General features: G+C 39.8%; 2 protein-coding genes across 2 annotated transcripts; both read right to left on the bottom strand.

The window, feature by feature from the left end:
* Positions 1 to 680: 680 nt before the first annotated feature.
* Positions 681 to 1613, bottom strand: LOC102392166 (olfactory receptor 7A17-like). Its single transcript, XM_025293699.2, has one exon. It carries the CDS (start codon positions 1611 to 1613, stop codon positions 681 to 683), a length of 933 nt encoding a protein of 310 aa, XP_025149484.2.
* Positions 1614 to 14366: 12753 nt separating this feature from the next.
* Positions 14367 to 15299, bottom strand: LOC102391845 (olfactory receptor 7A17-like). The gene has a single exon (XM_006073533.3). The coding sequence runs from the start codon at positions 15297 to 15299 to the stop codon at positions 14367 to 14369; it is 933 nt and encodes a 310-aa protein (XP_006073595.3).
* Between the last annotated feature and the right edge of the window lie 10865 nt (positions 15300 to 26164).

Here is a 26164-nt window from a genome sequence, read left to right as displayed (position 1 = left end):
CTGTATAGCTCAGGGGCTCTGTATCAACCTAGAGGGGTGGAATGGGCTGGGAAATGGGAGAGAGGTTCAAAAGGGAGGAGATATATGTATACCTATGGCTGATTCATGTTGAGAATACAATAAAATTCTCTAAAGCAATTATCCTTAAATAAAAAAAATAAATTAAAAAATATAAAACAAGGGGAAATTTGCTGGATATCAAAGGAAGAAGAAAGCTTATAGAACAGTCTTATGGACTCTGTGAGAGAGGGAGAGGGTGGGAAGATTTGGGAGAATGGCATTGAAACATGTAAAATATCATGTATGAAACGAGTTGCCAGTCCAGGTTCGATGCACGATACTGGATGCTTGGGGCTGGTGCACTGGGACGACCCAGAGGGATGGAATGGGGAGGGAGGAGGGAGGGGGGTTCGGGATGGGGAACACATGTATACCTGTGGTGGATTCATTTCGATATTTGGCAAAACTAATACAGTTATGTAAAGTTTAAAAATAAAATTAAAAAAATAAAATGAGCTACAAGTTAAGATAGAAAAGTTGAAATCAAAGAAATGGAAATTCAAGAAAATAAAAGTAGCAAGTTCTGCTTTCATAGTCTGATCAAACAGTCACAAGATCTGACTCTGAGGCTTTGACCTCTTCAATCTTGGGTACTTCTTCAGTTTTACAGTAATTGGCCTTTATATATTTCCCTTCACAAACAATGCTTTCAGAGCCCTCTTCATGTCTTTATTCCTCAGGCTATAGATGAAGGGGTTCAGCATGGGTGTGATGACTGTGTACATCACCGAGGCTGTTGCACTTGAGTGTGCATTGTGGGTAGCTGCAGAGCTAAGGTACACTCCAAGCATCGTACAATAAAATAAGGAGACAATGGTGAGGTGAGATGCACAGGTGGAAAATGCTTTATATTTCCCCTGAGCAGATGAGATTCTGCATATCGAGGAAACTATTTTAGAATATGAACAAAGAATACCAAAGAAGGGACCACCACACAGCAGGACAGCTGCAAAATACATTACTATGTTATTAAGAAAGGTGTCAGAACAGGCAAGTTGGACCATATGATTGAGTTCACAGAAAAAGTGGGGAATTTCAATGTTTGTGCAGAAGGACAGTTGCAACACCATTAAGCTTTGTAATAAGGAATTCAGGACACTTATGATCCAGGATATCAGCACCAGTAGTCCACAGAGCTGGGGGTTCATGATGACTGTGTAGTGGAGAGGTTGACAAATGGCCACAAAACGGTCATAGGCCATCATGGTCAGGAGGAGGATGTCCAACACTGCAAAGAGGATGAGAAAATAAATCTGTGTGATGCATTCTTTATAGCTGATAACTTTGCTTTGTGTCCAGATATTCCATAGCATCTTTGGGATGGTGGTGGAGGTGAAACAGATGTCTACAAAGGACAGGTTGGAGAGGAAGAAGTACATGGGTGTGTGCAGGTGGGCGTCTGAAGTGATGGCCAAGATGATGAGCAGGTTTCCAAAGGCAGTGATCAGGTACGTGGAGAGGAAAAGCCCAAATATGAGGGGCTGTGCTTTTACTTCCTCTGAAAGTCCCAGAAGGAGAAATTCTAGAATTTGTGTATCATTGTCTGGTTCCATGCAGGAAGGTGACTTCTGGAAAAGAAAGGCTATAACATGGTTAATTTTCACACAAACTTGTATTACTCACATATTCAAAATGGTGTTTCAAATTTATATTTTGTTGTCAAATATTAATTTGATATTTTGTGTATTTTGTATAGCCCCATGGAAGGTATCTTTGTGCCCCACATAATGTGGAATTTTTTCCCCAACCAGCTTTTACCATAAGGGTCATGAGTTTTGCATTTTTAATGAGAATTTCATAGTGTAATTCAAGAATGTAATACAGTCTATCGTTTTTAAGCACTGAGTAAAAGGTGCTAAAAAGCAAAAGTCCCCAAAGTCTCATTTCAATTATAGAGAATGAATATATAGTGGGAATGTAAGTTGATATAGCCACTATGGAAAATAGTGTAGAGATGCCTTAAAAAAACCTGGAAATAAAACTACCATATGATTCCACAATCCCACAACTGGGTATATAATCTGAGAAAGCTATAAATCAAAACAACACATGTACCCCAAAGTTTATGGGCAGCAGTATTACAGTAGCTAAGACATGGAAGCAACCTAGATGTCCTAGATGGATAGATGAATGGATAAAGAAGTTGTGGTATATATACACAATGGAATATCATTCAGCCATAAAAAGGAACTAATTTGATTCAACTGAAGGGTGGTGGACAAATCTACAGCCTGTTATACAGAGTGAAGTAAGTTAGAAGGAGAAAAATAAATATTGCACATTAATGCATATATATGGAATCTAGAAAAATGATACAGATGAACCTATCTGAGGTGTAGGAATAGAGATGCAGATGTAGAGAATCGACTTGTGAACACATCAGGGGAAGCAGGGGGACGGATTGAGAAAATAACATTGACATCTATATATTATCATGTGTAGAATCGATAGCTAGTGAGAAGCTGATACGTAACATAGGGAGTCCTGCCTTGTCCTTGGTGATGACCTAGAGGGGTGGGACAGGGTGGGGTGAGAGGGAGGCTCAAGAGGGAGGTGATACGTGTATACTTCTGGCTGATTCACATTATTGTATAGCAGAAACCAGCACAACATCATAAAGTAATTATTATCCTCCAATTAAAAATAAATTGAAAAAATGAATCAGGACATAAAAACAGAGAATGACTATTTAAACAGTAAAATTATATATCATCTTATGGTGACAGATTCTGTCATGAAACTAACGACAGGCACAAAGGAGAGATTGGGTCTATGTGGGGACATGTGTGTCCAGCAGAGGGAACAGCCAGGGCAAAGGCCCTAAAGAAGGTGCTTGTTTCCTGTGCTCAATTAAAATACAGAGAAGCAGTGTTGCAAGTGAATGGACCTGAAAGACTGAGAAGAGGTGGTGTCACACATGTTAAGGAGGGAGGTGGTCTCTCTGCCACTGCTGAAACTCCAGGGTACAGGTATTTCCTGTTCCATACTACAACTTGAATTTTATTCATCTTGTTGCTAAAGGGTCCCCAGGGGACTCTTCTGGTGATCCAGTGGCTAAGACTCTTGCTTACAATGCAGGGGGGCCAGGGTTTGATGCCTTCTCAGAGAACTAGATCCCACATGAGAAGACTAAGAGTTCACATTCCGCAATTAAAGATCTCATAGGCTGCAACGAAGATTCTGCACAGCCAAGTCAATCAGTCAATATTTTAAAAAAGAAACAGCTCCCCTCCTTAGTACCTCCTCTGTTTGAGTTCTGGTCCCAGGACTTTAGAATCATCTTGGAATGTATGAGTCCTTGTATTCTTGTTCTGAAGACTGGTCACACTCCACAAGTGTCTCTCACACACACACACAGTGGCCTCCAGCACTGTAGTATTTCCATGTCTTTCTCAGCCACCGCCTTTCTGATTACACTTTGTTGTTGTTGATTTTCAGTTGCTAAGCCCTGTCTGACTCTTTGCAACCCCATGGACTGCAGCATGCCAGGCTCCCTGTCCTTCACTATCTCCTAGAGTTCGCTGAATTTCATATCCATTGAGTCAGTTATCTAGCCATCTTATCCTCTGGTGCCCTCTTCTCCTTTTGCCTTTAATTTTTCCTGAGATCAGGGTCTTTTCCAATGAGTTGGGTCTTCAGGTCTTCAAGTAGCTAAAGTATTGGAGCTTCAGCTTCAGCAATAGTCCTTCCAGTGTATATTCAGCTTTGATTTCCTTTACTAATTGCACTCAGTTCAGTTCAGTCACTCAGTCGTGTCTGACTCTTTGCGACCCCATGAATCGCAGCACGCTAGGCCTCCCTGTCCATCACCAACTCCCGGAGTTCACTCAAACTCACATCCATCGAGTCGGTGATGCCATCCAGCCATCTCATCCTTTGTCGTTCCCTTCTCCTCCTGCCCCCAATCCCTCCCAGCATCAGAGTCTTTTCCAATGAGTCAACTTTTCTCATGAGGTGGCCAAAGTATTGGAGTTTCAGCTTCAGCATCAGTCCTTCCAATGACTGATCTCCTTTAGGATGGACTGATTGGATCTCCTTGCAGTCCAAGGGACTCTCAAGAGTCTTCGCCAACACCACAGTTCAAAAGCATCAATTCTTTGGCACTCAGCTTTCTTCACAGTCCAACTCTCACATCCATATATGACCACTGTAAAAACCATAGCCTTGACTAGACGGACCTTTGTTGGCAAAGTGATATCTCTGCTTTTCAATGTATTATCTAGGTTGGTCATAACTTTCCTTCCAAGGAGTAAGCATCCTTTAATTTCATGGCTGCAATCACCATCTGCAGTGATTTTGGAGCCCCCAAAATAAAGTCTGACACTGTTTCCATTGTTTCCCCATCTATTTCCCATGAAGTGATGGGACCAGATGCCATGATCTTAGTTTTCTGAATGTTGAGCTTTGCACTAGAAATGCATAAAACCCAAACTGGCCCAATCAGTGATCTTTCCCCTGTAGAATGCAGAAATGGTCCTCAGATATTCCAATTCTTCAACTTCCCATGGACATATAAACCTGGGACTCCATACTGATAGAGCCATTTTTGGTTGATTTTTTTTAATCAAAAAAGAATCTGTTCAATTAACAGAAAGAGAGAAAAAATAAAGTGGGTCAGGAGGAAAAGATCTAATAAGCTCAGCTGGTCCCAGAGAGATTGTGAGGAAGAATAATCTCCCTTGGTTCTGGCAGCATTCCAACCCTGATTACATTCCCTTGATGCCCAGAGAAAATAATAAGAGAACAAAACAAAAAACAAAAACCAAAAAACAAAAAAACAAAAAAAAACTTGTCTAAAAGACAGAAGTACTCCAGTGTTCTTGCCTAGAGAATCCCAGGGACTGTGGGGCCTGGTGGGCTGCCGTCTATGGGGTCACACAGAATCGGACACAACTGAAGCGATTTAGCAGCAGCAGCAGTGATTTTCTTTTAAGGTGTCAAGCACTTTATATATGGTACATCCACCAAAAAATGAACAAAGGGATAAACCAACATTTCCCCAGAGAAAATGCATACAGTATAACAAAAGTTGGACATTGTTAGTATGATGCAGTAGATTTACTTTTCCTGCGCCTATTCCATAATTACTTGACCAATTAGGTTTTTTTTTTTTTAAGATTGTTTTGATGTGAACCATTTTTAAAGTCTTTACTGAATTTTTAAAGTCTTTACTGTTACAATATTGCTTCTTCTTTTTTTTAATATTTTAGTTTTTTGGCCATCAGGCATGTGGAGTCCAGTACCAGGGATTGAACTTACACCCCCTGCATTGGAAGGCGAATTCTTAACCACTGGACCACCAGGGAGGTCCCTGACCATACAGTTTTTGTATGGCCCAATAATGGATGAGATTAGCCTTTTCCTCAAATTTCTCATGTGGTATCTTTCTTTTACCATTCCCGTTCTGTAATATTTCATCTCTTTTTTGAGACTCTCAGTGGGCACATTCTAATCATGATTCTGGACTTCATCCAACATGCAGAGGCTGCCATGGGGCATGTTCTATAAGTCCTGTCCCCACTATGACAGTTCTGCTCCCTCAAACTTCATACAAAAGAAACATATTGCATCCACGCTCTGTGTAGGGGTAACCAATACATTTTAGATGAACATCTAGAAAATGACATATTCAATTTGCAGGGGGCAAAACCATCCAATAAAACAAGAAATTCAAAACTAAGAATATAGATATATTTCAATAAAATAAAACTTTTTATGGCCAAAAATATCCTGCAAAAGTCAATTGAAAAGCTATGATCAGTAGAAATTTTTTGAAATGCTAAAAACTGTATAAAAATAGGTAATTATTATATAGGCCAATGCAGGAGTTGGGAGTTTGATTCTTGGGTTGGGAAGATCCCCTGGAGCAGGAAATGGAAGCCCACTCTAGTGTTCTTGCCTGCGAAATCCTATGGACAGAGGAGCCTGGAGGGCTACTGTCCATGGGATCACAAAAGAGTTGGACATGACTTAGCCATGAAACAACAACAGCAGCATAATAGGTAGATCAAAATGGTGATCAAATACGTAAAGTGTGTTGAATCTGAGCTATAGCTTAAGAAACAAGAAGTGTCTTTCATACCCATCAGCCTGGTGGAGTGGGGGGAACCCTTAAAGAACTGTCACGTTGATTGTGATTAGATCTTTTAAACTGGCAGCAAAAGCAGTTCTCTAACTTTGCTGTTAGAAACATAAAATGTTACAAGATTGGAAAGAAACCTGAAGACAACTGTAAGTTCAGTTCAGTCATTCAGCAGTGTCCGACTCTTTGCAACCCAATGAACCACAGCACGCCATCACCAACTCCCGGAGTATACCCAAACCCATGTCCATTGAGTCGATGATGCCATCCAACCATCTCATCCTCTATCATCCCCTTCTCCTCCTGCCCTCAATCTTTCCCAGCATCATGGTCTTTTCAAATGAGTCAGCTCTTCGCATCAGGTGGCCAGAGTATTAGAGTTTCAGCTTCAACATCAGTGCTTCCAATGAACACCCAGGACTGATCTCCTTTAGGATGGACTGGTTGGATCTCCTTGCAGTCCAAGGGACTCTCAAGACAACTATAAATATTGCAATAAATGTTGTTTTTTTAACTCAGGCTTTCTCAACCCCAAGTGCTGTGAATATCTCTATTGTGTGCTCTGTCCTGTGCATTGAAAGACGTTTACAGCATCCATGGTCTCCACTCATCCCTCTCCAGTGTGACAGCTAAAAATGTCCTTGGACATTGTTCAATTGTTCCCCGGGGAAAAATCTAATCCCCTGACTAGAAGCACAGTTTTAAATTAACAATCTCAACATATTTTTCTAGCACTGACATAACAGCAATTTAATGATAAAGAACGTGAAAGATGGTCAAAGGTGTAAATAGCACTCTTGCATTGTGAAATATGTAATCACAGAAATAAACACATTAATTAATCAAACAAAGGAACAAGAGCAGCAGTCTCTTGCCTCTGGGCTGAGTTGAATTGGCTTCCATTCTCTCTGACCATCTCATACACCATCATCTGGGTTGTTGGACTCACCTGGATGGGAACTGAGAGGAAGGTCTCCGAGGAGGAGTCTGAACCCCTCCTTGGACGGTTAATGATGGAGACTAAGGTTCTGTCCCCAGACGAGCAGCAGGAAAGAGTGAATCTACAGCCCCCCAGCCAGGATTAGGACTCAAATCAAACAAAACAAAATAAAGGCCCTTCTAGGCAAGGTTTGCAAACACCGAGGAGACTTCAGACGTGGAGATATTTATAGCTCCCTGTATCTGCTCAGTAAGCACACTTCTCTCTTGTTATTTCAACCTCTAAGTACATAATTCCCCTGTGGAAAGCTCTTCTGGAAGAAAGGAAATTTTTCCTAATGATTTTCTGGTCACAAGAGGCCAGTGTAGAAGTCAATTGAATCCAGTTTTGTTTTCTTTTTACTCTTTCTCCATTAAATTGCCCCCCTTTCGTATCTCTAAATCTCTTAGCATCTTATCTCAGCTCTCAATTAGAATTTTCTCCCAAGTCAAAAACTGAGGAACCTGTCTGGATTGGGTCTCTTGTGTCTTCAAAGCTTTGATTTATGATGGGGACACAGATTCCGAACCTCCAGAAAAGTTCTGTTCCCCTTTTCAACAGGGGGAGGAACTGAGTTTTTTTGTTAGTGAACCTTGGGCACTACATACAAGCCTCCCCACCTCCAGCCTCCAGAGCCAGGCAATTGAGAATGATTCCTTGTGAAGTAGATACAAAATCCAGGCCATTGGATGTAAAAACTGGGGCACCAGACACATATGAGAATTCCACTCCAAGGCATACTGGGGGTCTGGGGCATGGTAAAGAGACAGCATGAAGATAATATCCACCTTTCAAGGTAACTGGAAAGGTTTATAGTCAGACCATGTCCTTGTATTGTAAAGTCATTAAGTTGTGTCTGACTCTTGCAAACCCCCTGGACTGTAATCTGCCAGGCTCTTCTGTCCATGGGATTTCCCAGGCAAGAATACTGGAGTGGGCTGCCATTTCCTTCTCCAGGGTATCTTCCCGGACCAGGGATTGAACCCATGTTGCATTGGCAGGTGGATTCTTTACCACTGAACCACCAGGGAAGCCTGTAGGTATGTGTTAAATGAGAAGCCTGTCTCTAAGGCTGCAGCTACAATTGATGATAATGTTGTAAGCTTATTTCACAGAAAGATTGAGTATCTAGGTCTGTTATTTCCTGTGTCCTGAAAGTGGTAGCAGTTTAAGAACTCTTCCTCCCTTGGTTATAGTCCTGCAGTTCTTGAGAGTACAAGCTCCACTGTCTTCCTGGGAAGGGGAACGTTGTCCCAGGAAGCAGCTGCAAAAATCAGGAGGCCAGACAAGGGTATAAGCTCAGTATCAAGTTGAAACAGAGCAGAGGCAGAGCACAAAGACTTATCCACCAGGCTCATCTCTGTTCCCTGAGATCATAGCCACAGACCTCTAGGAGCACACCAGAACAGAAGCCTGCCCCTCAGGCCAAAGCTCCTGGACAAGCAAGCGGGGGCCTCTATTCCAGAAAGGCTGGAGTGTGATTCAGTCTGCTACCTGTGCAATGTCCTGGAGGTGGTAGGCTGTCAAGAACTGTCTTTTTGATTTTGCAATCCAGTCAGACCTTGGAATGCAAGTATCCTGGCCTCTAGAGCCAGGGACACAAAGAATGTCCTCTGGAATGCTGCCAGAGAAACTGGGATGCTGCACATAAAGAAAAAAAAATCATAGAGGACCAGACATGTGCAAATCTCCCCTCTAGGAGATAATAGTAGTGTGGAACTTAACAAAGGATGAGCCAAGGAATTATATCTGCTGACTTTAGTGATGCAGAATGACAGTGTGAGATGGCTCCCACCAATGCCTCCATGCCAAGAGAGAATTTCAATAGGCTTCTGGCCTTTTGGTGGGCGTAGTTAGATTAGCAACTCAATATCCCCCAGGTGGCTCAGTGGTAAAGAATCTGTCTGCCAATGCACTAGACGTGGGTTTGATCCCCGGGTGGGGAAGATCCCCTGTAGCAGGAAATGGCAACCCACTCCAGTATTCTTGCTTGGGAAATCCCATGGACAGAGGAACTAGTGGGCTATAGTCCATGGGATCGTGAAGAGTTGAACACAACTTAACGACTAAATAAACAGCAACAGTCCCTCACATATAGTCTAGGCACTTTTCAAACTTTTGCTTCAGCAGTGAGCCTTGAGTTTATGTGGTGATTGAGTCTATGTGTGAATCTTTTAAAAGCAGTGTCTCCATTTGCTATGTCTCTTTGCATCTCATAGACATAAATCCTGATGGTTTTCAAAGATAGTATTTTGATGGCTCATCTCCCACATGCAGGTCTTAAGAGTTGGGGTCTTAGTATTAAGAGCAGGTCTTAATATAGGCTATGAACATTTTAATCCTCAAGAAGAGGCTCCAGATTTGTAAAACCCCTTCTGAATTTGGGTTGCTGCATCAAGGTTGGGGGTTTTGGCAAGAGATCATCTCAGTCTCTCCTATCTGCCTCAATGTAGTCTTTTCTCACTTGATACAAAGGAACATTTCAGCTAGTTTTCAGGTCTTTTTCAGAGGGACTTGATCCACGTGTAGCTGTAGACTTTTTACAGTCTTCTTCTTTTTTTTTTTGCTCATACTGTTTTTAAAATTTTTATTGGAATATAATTGCTTTACAATGTTATGTCAATTTTTGCTGTACAACAAAGTGAATCAGCTATATGTATGCATATATTCCTATCCTCTTGAGTCTCCTTCCCACCCCACCCCCTATCTCAGGTCATCACAGAGCACCCTGAACTGAGCTCCCTGTGTTATACAACAGCTTCCTGCCAGCTATCTATTTTAGTCATGGTGGTATATATATGTCAATGCCACTCTCTCAGTTTGTTCCCCCTCTTTTTTCTCCTTTGTGTTCACAGGTCTATTCTCTACATTTAAATCTCTGTTCTTCTCCTGCAAATGGCTCATCAGCACCAGTTTTCTAGATTCTGTATGTATGCATTAATATATGATATTTGTTTTTCTGGCTTACTTCACTCTGTATGGTAGGCTCTAGGTTCATCCATATCACTACAACTGATTCAATTTCATTCCTTTTTATGGTTGAGTAATATTCCATTGTATATATGTACTACATCTTCTTTATCCACTCATCTGTTGATGGACATCTAGGTTGCTTCCATATCATATCATGGCTATTGTAAATAGTGCTGCAATGAACATTGGGGTACATGTGCTTTGAATTATCTTTTTGAATTATGGTTTTCTCAGTATATATGCCCAGTAGTGTATCCTCTCCAACTTTCTCTCAAGCTTTCTTTCTATATAAAACATAGAACCACAGATGCATTTCTGTGTGTACATACATAGGTATGCTTATGCTCATTTGAAAGATAAATTTATATAAATAAATAAACACAAGTTTACATTTGAACATTTTATTAGGATTCCACAAAAATACATCCACTTACATCATTAATTTCTTGAAATCTTCCTCTGAAGTTATGTTTATTATCCCACATTACCTACATAGATACTGATTTAGGCTCAGGGAGATTAACATATTTAAACACTTTTAAAAGCCTTTAAAGTTATTGTGCACTGTCATGAATTATGTGCAATGGAAATATACAGTATGCATTGTAAATTTGGTACAGATCATTTTATTTATCATTTCAAAATATGCAGTTTATGGTATGCAATTATTTTCCAGTGCATCACTTTGAAGTCTAAAGGTGTGTGGATCGGAGTAGGATCTAGAGCACAGATAGCTGATGCACACTGAGCAGTGATGAGAGATATCTCATTACCCAGGTGAAAAGAAAAGTGTCATATATGGGTATAGAAATAGAAGTAAATTAAAGCAATTCACTCTTGGTACTCTCTTGGTAAAATTCAAGATACAACCAGAGAAACAAACTGATCACATTGGGTCAAGTGAAAAAGGTATCATCTCACACATCGTATCATGGATAAACCTAAGAAAAGCAATGTAGAGACTCACAGCTGAGTTTACACTCATTAGGAGATCAGCAGAGCTCAGAACAACTCTACCTTATAATCTCATCTGGTAACAAAGACAGTATATTACAGCATTAGCTTTAGGATGGCTTGTTATGCAACAATATCTAACTGATACAATAATCAAAGTGAACAGAATGAGGACAGTTATAATTGCTCCTGATTATTCTTGTCATTTGTTCTTTTTTTTTTGTTGTTGTTGTTTTTTTGTAAGGGATTTTTTTTTTATACTTTACAATATTGTATTGGTTTTGCCATACATCAACATGAATCTGCCATGTATACACGTGTTCCCAATCCTGAACTGCCATCATTTGTTCTTATATTTCAGGATAGCTTTCGTGGTTACCCTGTCATTTCAGTTCATTTCAGATAACTGTAATTGAAATCTCTCACTGCGGTTCATTTCTCAGTAACCAGAAGAGGTTGAAAGGACGGGTATGTCTATGTAGGAAGAAAGACTGGTAACTCTGATTCACATGACTGGACAGCAATTCAAGATGTCTGTTGAGTCACTCTTTGATCATAAAATGTGAATAGAATCATGCGTATAACAGAGTTATGGAGGATGATAGTGATCATTCACCATCCTTCTTGGGTTATGACAAAATGCAGTGGAGATACAGTTTCATTAAATCAATGACATGAATCATATTACAGGTAGCCCTGAAAGTTTTCAAGCAGAAACAGGAAGATAATTGAATAAAAAAAGAAAAAAATGTTAATCAATCTTTCACTAATATGTATAAACCTCCCCTTAACACATGGACACCAATCCTCCATTCTCCAATGAGTAGATATACAGCATGGAAAATGAGTATTTTTCAAAGTAATACAATGTATGAATCACAATTTTGTTTCATTGTGTTGAAGGTCCTTTGGACTGCAAGGAGATCAAACCTAAATCCTAAAACAAGTCAGTCCTGAATATTCATTGGAAGGACTGATGCTGAAGCTGCAACTCCAATACTTTGGCCATCTGATGCGAAGAGCTGACGCATTGAAAAAGACCCTGATGCTGGGAAAGATTGAAGGCAGGAGGAGAAGGGGACGACAGAGAATAAGATGGTTGGATGGACATGAGTTTGAGCAAGCTCTGAGAGTTGGTGATGGACAGGGAAGCCTGGCATGCTGCAGTCCATGGGGTTGCAAAGAGTTGGACACAACTGAGCAAATGAACTGAAATATTGATATTCATCTGTGATTCTAAAGCCATATTAGGTCAATCTGTTGATTAAAATGTGTCTTTCAGTGGGGACTCCTTTTGCAGACATGTATCTGATAATGTTGACAGTGGCTATTGTGGGCAATATGGATGCCAAGAACAGGATCCAAATGAGAAGAATAAAAATCAATGACTTGTCACAAATCACAATAGTATGTTACAGTCTCAATGGCGAGAAAAGGCAGATAAGATAGTGATGTACATGAGAATATTGGATATAAAGGTGAAAATAGTGTCTCAGGTTTTCCTCTGTTATAAAATTATATAAATTGTCTTCATGATCAAACATATGTTTTTTGGTAGGAAGAGTACAACTCATGACACTTCTTTTAGAGAAACAGAAGAAAAATATCTGGTAAGACAAATGTCATTTGTGGGGCTTCCCAGGTTGCACTAGGGGTAAAGAATGTGCCTGCCAATGCAGGTGAAAGAGACACAAGTTTGATCCCTGGAGGAGGAAATGGCAACCCACACCAGTATCCTTGCCAGAAAAATTCCATGGACAGAGGAGCCTGGTGGACTACAGTCCATAGGGTTGCATAGAGCCAGACGTGACTGAGCGACTAAGCAGGTATGTCATTTGTGAAAAGTTATTCTACAAAAAAAAAAAAAAAATCTATGTTGTCTCATTTAGTCAGTGGGAATTTCCCAACATTGATGAAGTAAATTTGTGAAAGTGGGAATAAAACAAAGAGAAAGCAGATGGATGTCAGAAAAGGAAGCTTAATAAAGTGATTTACACAAATTGAATAGAAAAGTTAGTCAAATAAATGCAAATTCCATGAATGTATTTATTTAAAAAGAGCAAGTTCTGGGACCTAATTAACCTTAAAATCTTCTGCACATCAAAGGAAACTATTAGCAAGGTGAAAAGACAGCCTTCAGAATGGGAGAAGATAATAGCAAATGAAGCAACTGACAAACAACTAATCTCGAGAATATACAAGCAACTCCTACAGCTCAACTCCAGAAAAATAAATGACCCAATCAAAAAATGGGCCAAAGAACTAAATAGACATTTCTCCAAAGAAGACATACAGATGGCTAACAAACACATGAAAAGATGCTCAACATCACTCATTATCAGAGAAATGCAAATCAAAACCACTATGAGGTACCATTTCACACCAGTCAGAATGGCTGCGATCCAAAAGTCTACAAGTAATAAATGCTGGAGAGGGTGTGGAGAAAAGGGAACCCTCTTACACTGTTGGTGGGAATGCAAACTAGTACAGCCACTATGGAGAACAGTGTGGAGATTCCTTAAAAAACTGGAAATAGACCTGCCTTATGATCCAGCAATCCCACTGCTGGGCATACACACTGAGGAAACCAGAAGGGAAAGAGACACGTGTGCCCCACTGTTCATCGCAGCACTGTTCATAATAGCCAGGACATGGAAACAACCTAGATGTCCATCAGCAGATGAATGGATAAGAAAGCTATGGTACATTTACACAATGGAGTATCATTCAGCCATTAAAAAGAATACATTTGAATCAGTTCTAATGAGGTGGATAAAACTGGAGCCTATTATACAGAGTGAAGTAAGCCAGAAAGAAAAACACCAAAACAGTATACTAATGCATATATATGGAATTTAGAAAGATGGTAACAATAACCCTGTGTACGAGACAGCAAAAGAGACACTGATGTATAGAACAGTCTTATGGACTCTGTGAGAGAGGGAGAGGGTGGGAAGATTTGGGAGAATGGCATTGAAACATGTAAAATATCATGTATGAAACGAGTTGCCAGTCCAGGTTCGATGCACGATACTGGGTGCTTGGGGCTGGTGCACTGGGACGACCTAGAGGGATGGTATGGGGAGGGAGGAGGGAGGAGGGTTCAGGATGGGGAACACATGTATAACTGTGGCGGATTCATTTTGATATTTGGCAAAACTAATACAATTATGTCAAGTTTAAAAATAAAATAAAATTAAAAAAAATAAAAAGAGCAAGTTCTAATATCATTGTCTGATCAAATAGTCACAATTTCTGACTCTGAGGCTTTGACCTCTGCAATCTCAAGTGCTTTTTCAGTTTTAAGACAACTAGCTCTTATACAGTTCCTCTCACAAAGAATACTTTCAGAGCCCTCTTCATGTCTTTATTCCTCAGGCTGTAGATGAAGGGGTTCAGCATGGGTGTGATGACTGTGTACATCACCGAGGCTGTTGCACTTGAGTGTGCATTGTGGGTAGCTGCAGAGCTAAGGTACACTCCAAGCATCGTACAATAAAATAAGGAGACAACGGTGAGGTGAGATGCACAGGTCGAAAATGCTTTATATTTCCCCTGAGCTGATGAGATTCTGAGTATAGAGGAGACTATCTTAGAATAAGAGTAAAGGATACCAACAAAGGGACCACCACCCAGCAGGACAGCTGCAAAATACATCACTATGTTATTAAGAAAGGTGTCAGAACAGGCAAGTTGGACCATATGATTGAGTTCACAGAAAAAGTGGGGAATTTCAATGTTTGTGCAGAAGGACAGCTGCAGCATCATTAAGCTTTGTAATGAGGAATTAAGAATATTTATGATCCAGGACATCAACACCAGCCGTCCACAAAGTCTTGGGTTCATGATGACTGTGTAGTGCAGGGGGTGGCAGATGGCCACAAAGCGGTCATAGGCCATCACAGTCAGGAGGAAAATGTCCAACACTGCAAAGAGGATGAGAAAATAAATCTGGGTGATGCAGCCTTCATAGGTGATCACTTTACTCTGTGTTTGGATGTTCCACAGCATCTTTGGGATGGTGGTGGAAGTGAAGCAGATGTCTACAAAGGACAGGTTGGAGAGGAAGAAGTACATGGGGGTGTGCAGGTGGGAGTCTGAAGTGATGGCCAAGATGATGAGCAGGTTTCCAAACACAGTGATCAGGTACATAGAGAGGAAAAACCCAAATATGATGGGCTGTAGTTCTGGATCCTCTGAAAATCCCAGAAGAAGAAATTCTGAAATTCGTGTATCATTACCTCGTTCCATATGATGGAAGTGGCTTCACAGAAAGAGGAAAGAGACATGACTAATTTTCATAACTACATGGTTTACTCCCACATTTTAAATGCTGGCATTTACATATTTCCATCATGTAATTCAATAAAATATATTTTGTGTATGAATATGGTCTCCTTTAGATTCCCTCATGCCACCATTGATACGGAATTTTTGACCTTGTCAACTCTTTCCCTGAGGGATTATGCATCCTATAATTTTCATTAGAAATTTTTTCATGCATTTCAGTAGTAAAACTGAGAGCTGACCATGTTACCAGTGTCTAGGCAACAAGTATAGTTTGCTGAAGAACAAAATAGGACCCTACTATTAAATGATGGGAGTACTTCCCATGTGGTGCAGTGGTAAAGAATCCACCTGCCCATGCAGGAGATGCAAGAGACTAGGGTTTGATCCCTGGGTCAGGAAGATCCCCTGGAGAAAGAAATGGCAGCCCACTCCAGTATTCTTGCCTGGATAATCCCATGGACAGAGGAGCCCAGTGGGTTATAGTCCATGGGGTCACAGAAAGATAGACATCACTCAGCATATACACACATTCAATGATGGAGATAGAAAATCTAAGCAAATAATAGAGATCATTACATTTCAGATGGTGACAAGTGCTATATAGAAAGGGTAAGCTCATGTAAAGGAAAGGGTGAATTAGGCTTTATATTTTGCGTGGGTGTTTAGGTAAGACCTGCAAACGAGGTGACATTTGAACAGTGACCTCAAGCAAGAGAGGGAGGGAGATGCAGTTTATGTAATGAAGTATGTCCCTGGCAGAGGAAATGTCCAGTGAAAGGCCGTGAAGAATGTGCTTGTTTCCAGGGCTCAAGTCAAAGAAAGTAAAGCCAGTCCTGCAAGTGAATGAAGACGACAAAGAGTGATGAGAGATGGTGTCACACCTGTTGAGGAGGGACGTGGTCTCTTGGCTACTGCTGAAATCCCAGGGCAAGGGACTTCCTGTTCTGTACTATATCTTGCCCTTTATTAATCTTGTTGCAAAGGGATCCTGTGAATTGAAACAGCCCACCTCTTTAGTACCTCCCTTGATTGAATTCTGGCCCCACTACCCTAAGTGTCATCTTGGAATATATGAGAACTGGTACCCTTGTTCTGAAGATTTCTGACACCCCACCAGTAGCAAACAGACACAGAACACACTGTGTCTTTCTTCACTGTGTTATTTTCATTTCTTTCTCAGCTGCAGCATTACTGAGTACACTAGGAATGTGTGCAACCCAAGCTGGGCAGATCAATGAACCTTACACTATATAACATAGAAGTGATTCCCTGAAATTCCAATTCTCAAGTTTCCTATGGACAAATAAACCTGGGGTTCCACACTGAGATGGCCATTTTGTGTATTTAAACAAACATTAAATTGCCTTTTCAATAAGCAGAGAGCAAAGAGAGGGAGGTAGGGAGGGAGAGAGAGAGAGTAATGATGAGAAAAATATCTTAACAAGGTCAGTTGGTCCCTGAGAGCCTGTGAGAAAGAATAATCTTCCTTGGTCCTGGCAGCATTCCAACCTTAATTATTTTCCTTTGATGCCCAGAAAAATAATAAGAGATCCAAAATGAACTTGTCTGAAAGACAATAGTAGTGATACCTCTATGATGTCAAAAGATATCAAAAGACATTTTACTTATTGTTCCCCCTAAGAGAAAATGAGCAAAGGGAGAAACCAACACTTCATAAAACAAAATATACAAACTATAACAAAACTGGGCATTTTAATATCAAGCCATAGAAGACTTGTTTCTCCTGGTCCTGTTTCATAATTACTTGACCAGTTAGTTTTTGTATGGTCTGATAAGGGATGAGGTTAGCTCCTTTCTCACTTTTCTCATGTAGCATCTTTCCTTAGCTGTTCTTGGACTTTGGTTTTTGAGAAACCCAATGGGCATACTCTGATCCTGGTTCTGAACTTCATCCAACTTGCAGAGGCCTCCTTGGGCCATGCTTTGTAAATCCATGGCGTCCTACACCATGACAATTCTGTATTTTTATGCTAAATAACTTCCTTCATATAATCAAGTCTAAGGACATTACATCATGACACATTTATTTCATTGTACTCTGACCTTATTGTTAGACTGTGTGACCCAAAAAGGCAGGGACCTTACCTGCTTTGTTCACTTTTGTACTTTTCAGAAAGGTATATGAATATATGCTTATCCAGAAAAACACAGAAGAGTGTGAAAAGCTATATAATGAAAGAATAAAGGATAGTACGTCAAGGCTGTATATTGTTACCCTGCTTATTTAACTTATAGGCAGAGTACATCATGAGAAACGTTGGGCTGGAGGAAGCACAGGCTGGAATCAAGATTTCTGGGAGAAATATCAATAACCTCAGATATGCAGATGACACCACCCTTATGGCAGAAAGTGAAGAACTAAAGAGTATCTTAATGAAAGTGAAAGAGGAGAGTGAAAAAGTTGGCTTAAAGCTCAACATTCAGAAAACTAAGATCATGGCATATGGTCCCATCACTTCATGGCAAATAGATGGGAAAACAGTGGAAACAGTGTCAGACTTTATTTTTCTGGGCTCCAAAATCACTGCAGATGGTGACTGCAGCCATGAAATTAAAAGACACTTACTCCTTGGAAGGAAGGTTATAACCAACCTAGATAGCGTATTCAAAAGCAGAGACATTACTTTGTCAACAAAGGTCCGTCTAGTCAAGGCTATGGTTTTTCCAGTGGTCCTTTATGAATGTGAGAGTTGGACTATAAAGAAAGCTGAGCATTGAAGAATTGATGGTTTTAAACTGTGGTGTTGGAGAAGACTCTTGAGAGTCCCTTGGACTGCAAGGAGATCCAACCAGTCCATCCTAAAGGAAATCAGTCCTGAATATTCATTGGAAGGACTGATGTTGAAACTGAAAGTCCAATACTTTGGCCACCTGATATGAATAGTTGACTCATTTGAAATTACCCTGATGCTGGGAAAGATTGAGGGCAGGAGGAGAAGGGGATGACAGAGGATGAGATGGTTGGATGGCATCATCGACTCAATGGACATGGGTTTGGGTGGACTCCAGGAGTTGGTGATGGACAGGGAGGCCTGGCGTGCTGCGATTCATGGGGTTGCAAAGAGTCGGACACGACTGAGCAACTGAACTGAACTGAACTGAAACCAGGTTAGAGTGAAAAGTTTCTAAAAACTGTAGTGAGCAAAATTGAATGAAGAATCAGACTAAATGAAATGTGATATAAAATAGCAATAATTTAATGGCATGAATATGTGCTGATATTTAATGCAGCAAAGGCCTGATAGAAGAGAATATAACGTGTAATGTACTGAGGACTTCCTGGCATATAGTGGATGTTCCATTATTTATTTTTGAATGATCAGGAATTAAGTCATAATAGTTTTGAATAGTTAGCAAATAGCAAGGTCATGTTTCCATTTAGTTGCAAAAGATTATATTGTCAAATAAGATCTGGCCTGAAGCTGATTCATGTGATGTTTAATAGAAACCAAAGAATACTGTAAAGCAACTACCATTTAATTAAAAGTAAAAAAACAAAACAAAACAAATACTTACCAAAAAAAAAAAAAAAGATCAATCATGAATGACTAGTTATCTGAAAGATTATGAAGTTGGTGTCCTAGCTCACTCATTTTACAAAAAATGAGGTATTACAATGTTAGTGTAAAGTGACCAATACATTTCAGATGAACATTCTAGAAAAGTATACATAAAATTTACTTGTGGCAAAATGAAAACCAAAAAACTCAGAAGTCGGAAGATAGATATTTTGAAATAAAATAAATATTTTATCATGAAAATATCCTCCAAAAGTCAATTGAGAAATAATAATCCATAAATTTATTTATTTTTAAATATAAATTTATTTATTTTAATTGGAGGCTACTTTACAAGTTGTAGTGGTTCTGCCATAAAAATTTTTGAAATGCTGATGACTGGATAAAACTGGATAAATGATATATGACATAGTAATAACAGGCAAGTCAAAATGAGGATCAAATATGTAAAGTTTGCTGAAGCTGAGCCACAGTTTATGAAAACAAAAAAATGTCTTTCATAACCATTAGCTTGAGAAATAAGTGTAAAGACCTGTCACACTGCTTGGGGTTTGAACTTTTAAACCAGTAGCAAAAGCAGTGTTGCTAATTTTGCTGCCAGAAAACTAAAGTCTTACAGATTTGGGAAACAACCTGAAGACAGCTATAAATGTTATCATGCAGATATTCTCTAACTCAAGTTTTCTGAGTCTCAACACTACTGACATTCCCAGTCAGATCAGTCTCTGTTGCTCTGTTTGTCCTATGCATTGAAAGATGTTGAAAGCCTCTGTGGCCTCCACCCAACCCTCTCCAGTGAGACAGTCAAAATGTTCCTGGACATTGCTCAGAATCTTCTGCATGAGAAAAATCCTTCTTGATGTGAACCACAGTTTGAGCTTAAAATCTCAACATATTTCTGTGGCATGAATGATATAGCACTTTAATGATAAAGAGTATGAAAGGCCATTCACCAAAAGTGTGAATAGCATAGCCACACTGAAATATTACCTAGCCACTGACACAAATACTTTAATTAATCAAGCAAACAAACAGACACAGTGATCTTTTGCCTCTGGGCTGAGTTGAGCTGGCTTCTTTTCTTTCTGACCTCATGTACCATCATCTAGATTGGAGACTCACCTGGATGGGGGAACTCTGGGAGAAAGGTCTCCTAGGGGGGAGTCTGAATTCTTCTCTGGAAGGCTAATGATGGAGACAAAGGCTCTGTCCCCAGACAAAACAGCAGGAAGGGATGAAGCTACAGCCCACTCCCAACCCCAGTCAGGATTAGGACTCCAAACAAAGGAAATAAAGTGTCCATCCAGCTCAAGATTACACACACTGAGAGACTGCAGATGTTAGTGTCTATAGGTCCCTCTACCTGCTCATTAGGCACATTTCTTGTTATTTCAACCTCTAAGCACATAATTCCCCTGTGGAAACCTGTTCAGGAAGGAAGGAAATTTTCCCTAAAGATTCTCTATTCACAAGGGATCAGGGTAGAAGTCAAGAGAATCCACTTTTTTTTTCTTGTTTTTTTACTCCTTCTCCATAAAATTTCCTCCCTTTCAGGTCTCTAAATATCCTAGCGCCTTGTTTCAACCCTAAGTTAAAGTTTTCTCCAAGTCTAAGACTGAGTGTCTGAATTAGGTCTCTTGTATATCCAAAGTTTTTTTTTTTTTTTTTTCAAAGTTTTGATTTATGATGGGGATATAGACTCTAAATCTCCAGGAAATTTCTATTCTCTTTTTCAATAAGGGGAAGAACTGAGTTCTTTTGTTAATCAACCTTGGGGTACTACATATGTTGTCTTCATGACACTTTTGCCATAACATTTAGGAACTTCATACTTACATCTCTAGTTCTGAGCTTTCATGTAATTCTTCATTATAAAATATTTGTTGATGATAGTAAATATACTTGAATATTTTGTGCTAAAGCTTGATCTTAGTGCCTGATAAGAATTGCTTGATCGAATATTTACAGATGTGTCATCTGTGAGGAAGTACATTTAAGAACTCCATTCTCCACTGCAGAAATGGAGCTTGGAGGTGTTTAATGATACGGCCAAAGTTAATATATGAGTATTTGATGGTCCTTGATTGTAAACCTGTCAGGGTGTGTTTAGTTTCCAAACTGTACACCAGTAGTTCTGAATCATAGGGGATTTTCTCCTGGGATGTTTGACAACATCGGAAATGATGCAGCCAAACATCTAAAATCTGTGGGAAAGCATCCCCAGAATAGCATGCTTCCTCAAAATGCAACAATAAAGGGTAGCAAAGTTATTCTAAGTCAGCCCTTTTCTAACTTCATTGTAGCTACAAATCAACAACAATCCTACTACAAGTTCAGAATCTGGTCCCGGTGGGTCCAAAGACTGCATTTCTAACAAGCTGCTGGATGATGCTGACTCTACAGGTCCTGGTCTGTGGACACTCTTTGAGTAGCAAGGCTGTGATCCCATGATACAATTAGTTGTAGATAGTTTTAGGTCTTCTTCCCCAAAGATAGTGTATTCACTCATTTCAGAGGCTGTGGTTAATTCTGTGTCTGTTTCTTTTATAGAAGGGTTCTTGAATGATACAAAATGATACACTTACAAAAATGACTGTATAGTAGGCAGAATGTTGTTTAGTGGCTAAGTCATGTCAACTCTTTGTGACCCCATGGACTGCAGTGCGCCAGGCTCCTCTGTCCATGGGTTTTCCCAGGCAAGAATATTGGAGTGTGTTGCCATTTCCTCCTCTAGGGGATCTTTCTGACCCAGGGATGGAATCTGTGTCTCCTGCTTGTCAGACAGATTCTTTACCACTGAGTCACCTGGAAGCCCAATCAGCATAATAAGCCAGCTAATGTGTGTCATATTACAATTGACTGCCTTCACCCAGTTTGCCCAACTACCCCAATCCCCTTCCTCTCTGATAAACATCAATCCGTTCTTTGCATCTATAAGTTTTGGTCCATTTTTCATTTGTTTTGTTTTTTAGACTTCATGTGCAAGTGAAATCATACTTGTATTTATCTTTTTCTGTCTGGCTTATTTAGTATGGCATAATACCTGGAAGGTCCATCCACATTGTCACAAATGGCCAGATTTTTATTTTTTATGGCTGAGTAGTATGCCATTGTGTGTGTGTGTGTGTGTATTTCACATCATTATCCATTCATCCATTAATGGACATGTAGGTAGCTTTCATGTCTTCGTCCATGTAAATAATGCTGCAATGAATACAGGGTTGCATATATCTTTTCAAATTACTGCTCTCATTTTATTCAGAGAAATACCCAGAAGTTGAATAGCTAGATAATATAGTAGTTCTATTTATAATTTTTGAGGAATCTCCATACTGCTCTCCATAATGGCTGTACACATTCACATTTCTACCAACAGTGCACTAAGGTTTCCTTTTCTCCACATCCTCACCAACATTTGTTATTTCTCCTTTTTCATTTTTTAAGAAGCTTTAAAAAATTAGCTTTATTAAGGTATAGTTAATATTTATAATTCTAAGATACTTGAAGTGTACATCATGATGATTTGATTTATGTATACTTTGTGAAAGGAATTCTCCTTTAACTTACACACTGATTACTTTACACACTTATCTTGTTTTTTTTTTTTTTTGTGTGTGTGTATGTGTGAGAAAATTTAAGTTCTACTCTCTTCAGTTCAGTTCAGTCACTGAGTCGTGTCTGACTCTTTGCTACCCCATGAACTGCAGCACGCCAGGCCTCCCTGTCCATCACCAACTCCTGGAGTTTACTCAAACTCATGTCCACTAAGTCGGTGATGCCATCCAACCATCTCATCCTCTGTCATCCCCTTCTTCCATTTTCAGTCTTTCCCAGCCTCAGGGTCTTTTTAAATGAGTCAACTCTTTGCATCAGGTGGCCAAAGTATTGGAGTTTCAACTTCAACATCAGTCCTCCCAATGAATATTCAGGGCTCATTTCCTTAAGGATGGACTTGTTGGATCTCCTTGTAGTCCAAGAAACTCTCAGTTCAAAAGTATCAATTCTTGGCTGCTCAGCTTTCTTTATAGTCCAACTCTCACATCCATACATGACTACTGGAAAAACCATACCCTTGACTAGATGGACCTTTGTTGGCAAAGTAATGTCTCTGCTTTTTAATATGCTGTCTAGGTTGGTTATAACTTTCCTTCCAAGGAGTAAGCATCTTTTAATTTCATGGCTGAAATCATTATCTGCAGTGATTTTGGAGCCCCCCAAAATAAAGTCTGCCACTGTTTCCACTGTTTCTCCATCTATTCACCATGAAGGGATGGCAAATATGCTACTGTCTTAGCAAATTTCAATTGCACAATGCAGTGTTGTCTAAATAGTCATCATGATTTATTTGGTTGGCCAAAAAGTTCATTTGGGTTTTCTGTATGATATTATGGGGTGTGTGTGTGTGTATGCATATAAATTTAGATTAATATTAGACTACCCAGATGAATGGAAAAAGAAGATATGGTACATATATGCAATGGAATATAGCTCAGCTATAAAAAGGAAAGCATTGAGTCAGTTGTAGTGGGGTGGATGAACATAGAGCCAGTTATACAGAGTGAAGTAAGCCAGAAAGAGAAAAACAAATATCATTTATTAATGCATATACATGGAATCTAGAAAAAATAGTACTGATGAACCTATTTAGAGAGAAGAAATGGGGATGTAGGTTAGAGAACAGACTTGTGGGCACTGTGGGGGAAGGAGAGGATAGAACCCACTGAAAAAACAGTACTGATATATAAACACTATCATATGTAAAATAGGCAACTAGTGGGAAGCTTCTGTATAACACAGGGAGACCAGCCTGGCACTCTGTGATGACCTAGATGGGTGGAAGGGGGGAGTGGGAGGGAGATTCAAGAGGAAGGGTATAATAAATATATGTATATACATTTATGGATATAAATATATGTGTGTATATATATATAATTATGACTTATTCACATTGACATATGGCAGAGACCACCACAACATTGTAAAGCAATTAACCTCAAATAAGAAAAAATGTCAAACACATGAAAAGATGCTCAACATCACTCATTATCAGAGAAATGCAAATCAAAACCACTATGAGGTACCATTTCACGCCAGTCAGAATGGCTGCAATCCAAAAGTCTACAAGTAATAAATGCTGGAGAGGGTGTGGAGAAAAGGGAACCCTCTTACACTGTTGGTGGGAATGCAAACTAGTACAGCCACTATGGAGAACAGTGTGGAGATTCCTTAAAAAACTGGAAATAGAACTGCCTTATGACCCAGCAATCCCACTGCTGGGCATACACACTGAGGAAACCAGAATTGAAAGAGACACGTGTACCCCAATGTTCATCGCAGCACTGTTTATAATAGCCAGGACATGGAAGCAACCTAGATGTCCATCAGCAGATGAATGGATAAGAAAGCAGTGGTACATATACACAATGGAGTATTACTCAGCCATTAAAAAGAATACATTTGAATCAGTTCTAATGAGGTGGATGAAACTGGAGCCGATTATACAGAGTGAAGTAAGCCAGAAAGAAAAACACCAAAACAGTATACTAATGCATATATATGGAATTTAGAAAGATGGTAACAATAACCTTGCATACGAGATAGCAAAAGAGACACAGATGTATAGAACAGTCTTTTGGACTCTGTAGGAGAGGCAGAGGGTGGGATGATTGGGGAGAATGGCATTGAAACATGTATAATATCATATATGAAATGAGTCACCAGTCCAGGTTCGATGCACGATACTGGATGCTTGGGGCTAGTGCACTGGGATGACCCAGAGGGATGGTATGGGAAGGGAGGAGGGAAGAGGGTTCAAGATGGGGAACACTTGTATACCTGTGGAGGATTCATGTTGATATATGGCAAAACCAATACAATATTGTAAAGTTAAAAAATAGAATAAAAGAAAAAGAAAAAGAAAAAAAATGTCAGGTGGTATACTTGTAACTCTGGGCTTCCCTCATGGCTCAGATGGTAAAGAATCTGCCTGCAATGTGGGAGACTCAGGTTCGACCCCGGAGTCAGGAAGATCCCCTGGAGAAGGGAAAGGCAACCCACTACAATATTCTTGCCCTGAGAATCCCATGGACAGAAGCCCTTGGAGGCTATATTCTGCTGCTGCTGAGTCACTTCAGTCGTGTCCGACTCTGTGCCACTGCATAGACGGCAGCCCACCAGGATGCCCCGTCCCTGGGATTCTCCAGGCAAGAACAATGGAGTGGGTTGCCATTTCCTTCTCCAATGCATGAAAGTGAAAAGTGAAAGTGAAGTTGCCCAGTCATGTCCCACCCTCAGCGACCCCATGGACTGCAGCCTTCCAGGCTATTCCATCCATGGGACTTTCCAGGCAAGAGTGCTGGAGTGGAGTGCCATTGCCTTCTCCACTAAGGGGTCACAAAGAGTTGGGCACGACTGTGTGACTAAATATTTGTAACTACATAGAAAAGTTGTAGGGGGTGGAGATAATAGGGAGAGTGTAGTAAAATCTTTCAGTTACAGGATGAATAAGCTCTCAGGCTCTCATCTTTCTTATAATAGCCATTCTAAAGAATGTGACATGATTTCTTTCTGTTTTGATTTGCATTTTCCTGGTAATTAATGATGTTGAAACATCTGTTTATGTGTCTGTTTGCCACTTGTATGCCTTTTTGGAAAAATATCTAGGTCATTTTAAGAATATTAATGACTTCAATCCATGAACTTAAGGTATATTTCCATTTATTTGTGACTTCTTCAATTTCTTTCCTCCATGTTTTTTAGATTTCAGTGTATAAGTCTTTTCCCTCTTTCATAAATTGTGCCGTTACTTTATTTTTTATGCAGTTTTAAATGGGATTGTTCTCTACATTTCTTTTTCTGATAATTCATTATTAGAGTCTAGAAACACGAGAGGTATCTGTATGTTGATTTTGTATCTCATAGTTTCATGAAATTTATTTATTAGTTCAAAAAGTTCTTTGTTAGAATTTTTAAATAAATAAATATATATATATAGTATCATTTTATCTGTAAATGCTGCTGCTGCTAAGTCGCTTCAGTTGTGTCCAACTCTGTGTGATCCCATAGACGGCAGCCCACCAGGCTCCCCTGTCCCTGGGATTCTCCAGGCAAGAACACTGGAATGGGTTGCCATTTCCTTTTCCAATGCATGAAAGTGAAAAGTGAAATAGTGACAGTTTTACTTCTTCCTTTCTAATTTGGACTCTTTTATTACGTTTTATTGTCTAATTACGGTGGCTAGGATTTCCAATACTATGTTGAATGAAAGTGGCCTGAGTGAGCATCCTT

Source organism: Bubalus bubalis, chromosome 9, assembly GCF_019923935.1.
Source record: "Bubalus bubalis isolate 160015118507 breed Murrah chromosome 9, NDDB_SH_1, whole genome shotgun sequence".
NCBI lineage: Eukaryota > Metazoa > Chordata > Mammalia > Artiodactyla > Bovidae > Bubalus > Bubalus bubalis.
Note: the sequence above shows the minus strand (reverse complement) of the source record. Positions and strands in the feature narration are given on the sequence as shown.

Coding starts and splice junctions, on each gene's coding strand:
- LOC102392166 (XM_025293699.2), bottom strand. CDS start 1,613: ATGGAACCAGACAATGATACACAAATTCTAGAATTTCTCCTTCTGGGA.
- LOC102391845 (XM_006073533.3), bottom strand. CDS start 15,299: ATGGAACGAGGTAATGATACACGAATTTCAGAATTTCTTCTTCTGGGA.